The sequence below is a fragment of the Barbus barbus genome (genome assembly GCF_936440315.1).
Source record: "Barbus barbus genome assembly, chromosome: 42".
Taxonomy (NCBI): Eukaryota; Metazoa; Chordata; class Actinopteri; order Cypriniformes; family Cyprinidae; genus Barbus; species Barbus barbus.
This window is the reverse complement of record NC_136720.1, coordinates 13,238,531-13,247,146: the sequence shown is the minus strand read 5'-3', so window position 1 is coordinate 13,247,146 and position 8,616 is coordinate 13,238,531. Positions and strand designations below refer to the sequence as shown.

The window sequence follows — 8,616 nt, the reverse complement described above, 5'->3', positions numbered from 1 at the left end:
TAATAGCAGTGTTATTTTAGTATTATTTATATAGTATTATAGTATTGCTTTTGTTCATCTTTTTTAAGTCGCCTTGGAGAAAAGCATCTGCTAAATACATAAATGTAAATTTATTCATATTACTTATTTACTTATTCGTTATTTATTAATATTATTACATTTATTATTTATTAACATCTGCAAAAATGCATAAATGTAAATGTATTAATATTTTGAATTTGTCTATTTTTGTAAAAAAAACTAATCTAAAAAATATTTATGATTTAGTAATTTTTGTTATGTGCTTTTGTTATTTTTATTAGTTTAGCTTTATTTTTCATTTTAGTACTTCAACTTATTTCAGTTAGCTGCTAAAGCATTTAAAAAAAAATCTAATAAGTATATTAGCTTTACTTCAATAATCAAAAACAATTTTTAATAGTTTTAGTTTTAGTTAACTGGTGAGTAGGAATTGCAATATTACACACACACACACAAAAACCTTTTAAAAAAAGGTTTTAATTATCTACAAATAAAACAAACAAAAAAATGCCACAGGTACATTTACTTACATTTTAAAAGTTGAAAATACAAAACAGTCTATAAAAATAGTGTTCAAAATAACAGCAGCCTAGATATTCAATATTAAGACCATTGATGACAGCAGCGCACAAAATCACAAAACCGGTGTTAACAATACAAAACAAGTGTGAAAAGTGATAAAATTAAAAAAAAACCCCAAAAACAAACAGCCACCTTATATACACAGCGAACATAATATTTACAATAAAATACATTTTCGTATTAAAAACGCAATAAACATTAGTTAAAACAGTTACCCTGCCTGTTGTCGACTGCATTACTCTATTTAGTACTGCAGTTTGATGAAGTATTTTTGCACTCTTGGCTAAACGTTGAACTTAAAAGACCCTCCACATGGGCTTATAAACCTTCGGGGAGCCGTCTAGGAGTCGAAACGCACTGTTATGACCCAATATTTTCCTTTAAAGACATATCGTCCGTGTGTTTTGTTTACAAATGTTATGTTTCAAATCCACACGCCAGATTAAACACAATAAACACTTCTGGAGAATGAAATGCCATGACTTTGGTCAATCTATAAAAGATATAAATAAATACTTTGCGAACTGCGTATAAAATTTCGACAGCTATATTACACCATGTGAAAGGAAAAGCCTTCAGATGTTTGTAATTTCAGATCTATAAGACCTACGGATGTACAGAGTGACATTAACACACTCTTTGGAGTGCAGTATACGATACAGCCCCAAAGGAGCCACAGAACGCTCCAAACTGGAGTAAGGCAAGGTGCGAAACATTGGAATGTCACTAAACCCCTCTGGAAGTGTGTGATAACATCCCATTGAGGCATGAATACCGGCTGCCGATTTGTGAAGTGGTTGATGTTGAAAATGGTGTTTTGGAAACAGTGGTTTAGAACATAAGTTGCACCTAAAATGCCTTCAAAATGATATACAATGAAGAAAATACATCTGTGAACAAGTGATAATGTCTGAAAAATGCACCCCAGTGAAAACAAAAGCTCCGCCCGGTCTGAGAACGTTGGGTTATTGCCATCTTCAAGTATCTCCAGGGAATGACATTTAGAACATCTGCTCTGGTCTGAGACAAATATGTTTATATGGATTAACACCACAGTTTCTTCTAATTGCTTTTCTTTCGTCATTTATCCATCTGTCCTTAATTTATAAGGGCTAAATCACCAGCCACAACAAACTTCTAGAGAGTTCAGAAGTTGTCACTTTCTCCATTTGTTGGTTTAAAAATAATGTCTGATGTCGGATTTTCACAGCTTGTTTGCGAAAACATCAGATATTCTTGTCTTGCAACCTTTCCATTCCAGTGGTTTTAATTTAAGCTAAACTCTGGCCTCCAAGTTGTTTGCATACGAATCATACAGCAACCATGGTCTTCATGTTGTAGATGCTACAAAAACGCATCGCACCATTAGTTCTATTCACCAAATCTAGTAACTTATTTCCAAGTCTGAATAGTATTTGAAGACTTTGCGGATCCATTCAGAGTAGAAGGCCACGTTGACGAAGACGGCAGGACGCCTAGCGACGGCACATCCGCGGCCGTTGATGCTCACACCCACTATGACCTTGCTCTCTCCTTCCTGGCACACCAATGGGCCACCGTAGTCTTTCTGTAAGAGGTGAATCGATAAGAATAGAGGTCACTCTCACGAAACAAACATCGTCGTCTGAAACGATACTCCTCAAAAACCAGGATCTGATTCGTACCTCACAAACACCTTGGTCTCTCTTGCCTCCAGCGCAGATTTTGGTCTCTGTGATGGGCAGAATTCCCTTGTGGCTTTGGGAACACCTCTTGTTGCTGACAATTGGAAGTCCCACCATCTTCAGACTGCCCTCATGACCTGTGCCTAAAATAGAGGTCAAAGGGTCAGTTTTAATAGAAATGTAATGGTCTGGAAAGGTTTGAATGCAGAAGCAATTATCTTTATTTATTTGGCCCTATGTGTCTAAATAACTCAACACAGGTTGGGGAAAATGAGTTAAATATGAGGTAAAAATGTTTAGTTTGTCCTAGTGTGTATTTTAATGATGATTAAAATAGTCAGATTAAATATATGTGTATCTTGTTCTTGTTCCACAAGATACAAACATGAACAAAAGATGCCATAAATCATTGGGATTATTATCAAGACCATCTGAATGCATTCTAGAGCTGTGTTTTGAAGACCAGGCTTTTCAGATTTATATATTTTATATGTTGTACTTCCATTTTAATAAAGCAAATTCCTATAAATAATTAAGTTGATAATGTAGTGTAGATTAACCTTAATATATATTTGAGTTTATAATTGATATAAAATACATGAATTCTATATTATATAATTTAAAACAGAATTATAATATTACTATTAAAATATTACTATTATTTATACCAGCACTAGTTCAAAGGAAAAAGGAAGGAAAAAACATCTGAGTCTATATATATTTACATTTACGCATTTAGCAGACGCTTTGACTTACATTGCATTCAAGTTACAGTTTTTACATTTTTATCAGCTCTTGCTTTCCCTGGGAATCGAACCCATGACCTTAGCGTTGCTAGCGCTATGCTCTACAATTTGAGCTACAGGAAACGTTACAGATACAAACGTTATACAAATACAAAATATGTATTGCTGGTGCTGTCAGTAAAATAGTGATTCTTTAAAAAGCAAAATGAAATAGTAATGCTATCAACCTTATTTAATGCAAAAAAACCATCACAAACTCATATTAACATTGACAGCCTAAACAATACATCTATTTGAATTCTATTCAAATAGAATTGAAAATACCACAGTACAATAGAAAAGAGATGAACAGAATGGAATAAGAATAATTTATTTAAATACTATTTATTTTGCATAATATAACTAGAGAAATGTGAAGTAATAACAATGACTACATTTACATGGAGAATCATAAAGAAATTTTGATCAAATTGATATGATTAAGGATTAAGCGAGAAGTAAAATATTTACTCACAATAAACAGGCATATAAACATTTTACTACAATAAAGTCTTTATTCTGATTATTGGAAATAATCACATTAATGGTGCACATGTAAACGTAGACAATGTTGCTAAGTAGAACAGAACAGAACAGAACAGAACAGAATAGAATAGAATAGTACCTTTAGTGTCTCCCCAGCCGTACATGAGGCAGTAGGTGCCTTCTGCAACAGCACATCCTGCGACAGGAAGCAGCACAGTTCGCACATGCTCAGAGAGAGGGGCAGGCCTGGGCATAAGACTATGAGTTACCATAAAGATGGTTGGATGGATGAGAAGATAAATGGGCAGATGGATAAATGCACTTACGTTGTGAGTTTGAGCAGGGCCAAGTTAGATCCTTCGGGCCCGCAGACCACATGTGCGATCCGGAGACCCTGTGTGCCGGTGGACGCGTTGAGATGAAGAAGCCCCACCTGCACGGTGTACTCCGAGAGGTCAGGAACGCTGAGGAACGCGCAAGAAACGCTATATATAAGCATATATGTCAAGTACAGAAGTTATATGACAACTAAAGTATGCAACTTAAGTATCTCAGTAGAATGGTGATAAGTCATTTGAGCCTTCTGAAAATATAGAATCTGATGTGGATCGCAGACAGAGCGGAGAAGACTTTCTACAAGCGTGAGATATGCAAGTTGGCGAGCATCCCTGGTAAAGTCATCTCCAGTTCTGATCAAGGCGCAGAGGTAATTTCTAGTGTCCAGCCCGGCCTGTGTCTTCATGCGAAGCATAAGATAGCTGAACCCACCGGGGAGCGGATCTGGGGAATGTAGAGATGATCTAAAAGCCAGACATGCTCGTTCTCCTTCTCCTTCTGTCCCCCTTTTCCCCTCACACTAAACAGAGCCAGCAGGTTTTCACTCAAGTACCACTGAAGCAGATCCACAGGCGTATATCATGCAGCCGAACACAGAGTCTAAACAGATGCACCACTGACAAGAGCAGAGAGCCATCAGTCACAACTCGAGCGGATCTGTCACTACTCTCTCTTAAACCGGAAACTCTGGATCCGCACGTCTCATAGAAAGCATCAACTGACTGATGGGAACACAAGGCCGGGACGGGCCAGAATCATGCACGCCCAAGAATGAGGAAAACTCAAATGTGGTTGTATTGACAAGAGAGAGTGGCTAGATAATAGTGGATGGAAGATGTGTTGGATGGAAGGATTACCAGGTAGAGAAGCACTGTTGATCTGTCAGAACCCATTCCTCTCTGATGAGAGAGCCACCGCACCAATGTTTGTTCCTGCAGGAGGAGAACCAATTAGAATGTGTCGTTATGTGTCGTGACTGTCCCCCATGCTATAAATATTACATATTTTTCTGAATTTTCTAGATACTAAATCATATTATTTTAGCCAAATATCCTAAATCATAATTCCAAATTTTTTTTTTAATTATAAACAATATTTTAGTGTTCCACATATATGCACGTTTAAACTTTTTTAATAAGACATTCAGGATGTGCAATCCAAATGAGTAAATTTGACATTTTGTAAATTAGAAGTTATGCTCATTCTCAATCAAACTTGTTTATTTTTTCCAATAATGTACTTTTCCTTAAATTATATCACAATACTGTACATTGTAGAAGGTTGTAACCTGCAGTTGTTACCTAAAAGAGATTTTTACCTGATTTAACCCATGAACTTTTGTAGGTATAAATATCTAGTTCAGTCATGAAACTCCATATGGTTTACATGCAATCTGCTAGCAATCACATAATTTCCTACAAGTCAAATGGCCCCTGCTGATTTTGAAGTCTATGATATTGCTTGCTCAGTAATAACATAGTCTGGTTTAGTTAGCTCTAAGCTGGTCCTCGTACTATAAGATTTTCTCTGAAACCCTCCACCTCCCCCAGCTCCACCTGTCTAGCTCTGCCTAGATCAGATCCATACTTGCTCTGCAGCAGCGTGCATGGCAGATCTAGTCTGCCAAGACCAAATACTTTAACATTGCCATGCCCATTAACAAGCTAAAACTATTCTGAGAGTTGTCATGAATGAAATAATTTATGTTATATAATATTATGACTTGAATAAAACAGTTAAGATGTTACCATTTTTTTGTGTATATTTAACATTTGTTTAAAACACAGTATTCTTTTTATCATCATATTTGCTTGAAATTACTTGGGTTGACTTAGATTATACATAATACTTAATACGGATCAAACAGGATGTATGTACCCTTTCTGAATGCTGACCACCCAGCTTCCATCCTCTGCCCGCTGCACCTGCATCCCCCCAACAATCCGCGTGGTTTTGTGTATAAAACAAGATGGTTTTGGTCCTCCACCTGTTGAGAGCAAAAGAGGTAACTGTAAGAGAAGACTTCACGAAAAAGATAATACAGTATAAATATGCATATTTTTGAAGACATATTGTATATGCACTATAGAATATCATAGTCAAGTGGTTTCATGACCCAGATTTTACGCTGAGCATAAAAACACAAAACTGCACAGAATAAGCAAAATTAATAACAGGCTGAACAAAAAATGTAAATGTAATTTAATTATGTACATTTTGTGAAAGCAAAGCAAATGAATCAATAGGACACTTGTTGCATAGTGATTAAATGTTTTATTTCATATTTATTTATTTTATTTTATTTATTCTGTTTTATTTTATTATTTCCATTTAGCACATTTTTCTCTTTGGTGACCACAAGAGGCCAGTGACCCACCAATTGAGAACCACTGTATGGTTATTATCTGCTACAAAAACAACAACAAAAAATGATTTAAACTTACTCTTTTGATGGTCATCCGATGACACTGATTTACCTGAATAATAAAGATATTAAATGTTAGTTTGCACTCAAAACCAGCAACGAAATATTATAATGAAACATTTCACGTGCATATTAGCCCTTGTTAAAAAAATATTATAATATAATTTGGATAAACCTAAATATAATCATGGAACTATACCCAGCCAGAACACATTTCCTATTTCCTATAATGATGTTGAATGCCAAGCCTACACAAACAGCATCTCATTCATCATCAACATGCACTAGCAGACCATCACAAACGTGCCTGAATGAAACACAATTATAAAAATCCAGCTGCAGTGACACAGCTTTATGGGCACAAAGATGAAGAGGATTGAATCTGTCTGGCATTATAGTGTGACGCCTCGTTTGAGGAGACAATAAAAGAACTTAACTGGTCCACTGACACAAACTCAATACATAACATCCAACAGGCTTTGAAAGCTACAAATGATGACAAAATACCCCTGGCGTGGAGGTCGAGATCCTGTCTGTCATCATAACCAGAGTTATGTGCCATTCAGAATTAAATTGAGAATGTGTTTTTCATTCCAACTGGATTTCTGAATTTGAAATGAGGTTGTAGAATGTAGGATTTCCAGGAAAGGAATTTAGGGAAATGGAGAACGTACTGTATATCGAATGAATTAATAATTAACTATGTATGTAGTACTATAAACACTATATTGCCAAAAGTATTGGGACACTCCCTTCTAATGATCAGGTTTGATTATTTTAATAATTTCCATGAGTACAAATCTTGATGTTTAAGCATATAATGATATTCAAGGGAATTCTAATTTTATAGCAACAGTTTGGACGGGACCCTTTTCTATTCTAACATGACAACGCCTCTGTGTTTAAGGCAAGGTTAAAAAAAAAACTATTGATTCAGTCAACGTGGAAGAACATGACTGGTCCAGCTGAACCCCATACAGTATATGGACAAAAATATTGGGCCACCACCCTTCTTTAGAACAGAAAAAGACACTTTCAAAACTGTGGCAACAAAGATGGAAACATAATTCATGTACAGTATTTAAAAATTGTATTTCCATCTCGGTTGCAACCGTTTTGGAAATGTCTAAAATTACTATTATTAATTATTAAAGTCATTGGTGTTTGGTGATGAGATTTTGGATCAAGCTCTGCATTTAAAGTCACACCAGAGGTGTTCAGCTGGGATTAGGACTTGGCTTTCTGCAGACCAGTCAAGTTCTTCCACACTGACAGAATCAATCGTATCTTTTTTAACCTTGTCTTAAACACAGAGGCATTGTCATGTTAGAACAGAAAAGACTTCTGTCCAAACTGTTCCTATAAAATTAGAGGCACACAATTCAATAGAATATCATTATATGCTTAAACATTTGTACTCATGTAAATTACTAATGTAGTCAAACCTGTTCATTAGAAGTGGGTGTCCCAATACTTTTGGCAATATAGTGTATGTAGTTTTTAACTAGTACAGGAAAAAGTCCAGACATAATGACAGAACAAAAGACAGACAGACAGACAGATAGATCAACCAGCTTCACCAGGTAAAATGCTGGCAAACACCAAACCAGAAGCCAACCTGAACCAGTTTGAAGATTCAAGTTGGTCTATGCTGGTCTTTTAACCAGGAAAAAGAGGAGAGAAACAGGAAGTAGGAAACTCACATCGCTCTAGTCCGCAGTAGTCCCAAGGAATGGAGGAGTTGGACGTGTAACACCATGGCCCGTGCTTATCTCGGTCTGGATTCCTGCACAAGTTCAACTCTAAGCCCGCGCTGGCCTTCGCTGACTGCAAATCTCTCCTACACACACACACACAAAAAAAAACAAAGAACAGGAAATCAGCCACTCAGTTCAGAGAAACAGGCCAGCACAAGAGGAATGGAAATGTTGACTCGTATATCGTTGTGTGACAAGATGTTCAAAGAAGGAATCATATTAATATCATCCCTCCAGCACCCATAAAAAGTTCGAAAGTATGAACTCAGAACAGTCGCTGCAGCTCTGCATATTACACCACCTGTCCTGAAGGCTACACACAAGCCAGGCCGAAACTGCACGCCAAGTGACTTCTACAGAGTTGACTTACAAAGAAAATAAATCCTAGAGCGAGACAGACAGCCCTCGGATTGCAGGGGCTGAAAACCCAGAATGAAAAATGTATAGGATGGAAAGAGTGATAGGGTGGAGAGGTAATTTCTCGTCCCCGGTGAACACCGAACAAGACAATGTTGAGTTTTCTCAGAGACAACCTTTCGAACCCCTGTGAGGCAGACTCA

At 36.5% G+C, this 8,616-nt stretch overlaps 1 protein-coding gene across 1 annotated transcript in view; it reads right to left on the bottom strand.

Annotated features, from left to right (window-relative positions):
* Window positions 1–1,987: 1,987 nt before the first annotated feature.
* Window positions 1,988–8,616, bottom strand: part of LOC306861838 (hepatocyte growth factor-like) — a gene marked incomplete at both ends in the record, with an annotated part of 29,319 nt that continues 22,690 nt past the window's right edge. Inside the window, 8 exons of the mRNA XM_079404320.1 lie at window positions 1,988–2,170; window positions 2,268–2,410; window positions 3,678–3,784; window positions 3,865–4,002; window positions 4,732–4,806; window positions 5,753–5,861; window positions 6,319–6,351; window positions 8,003–8,139. Coding sequence (XP_079260446.1) covers window positions 1,988–2,170; window positions 2,268–2,410; window positions 3,678–3,784; window positions 3,865–4,002; window positions 4,732–4,806; window positions 5,753–5,861; window positions 6,319–6,351; window positions 8,003–8,139 — 925 coding nt within the window. The remainder of the gene's footprint in view (window positions 2,171–2,267; window positions 2,411–3,677; window positions 3,785–3,864; window positions 4,003–4,731; window positions 4,807–5,752; window positions 5,862–6,318; window positions 6,352–8,002; window positions 8,140–8,616) is intronic.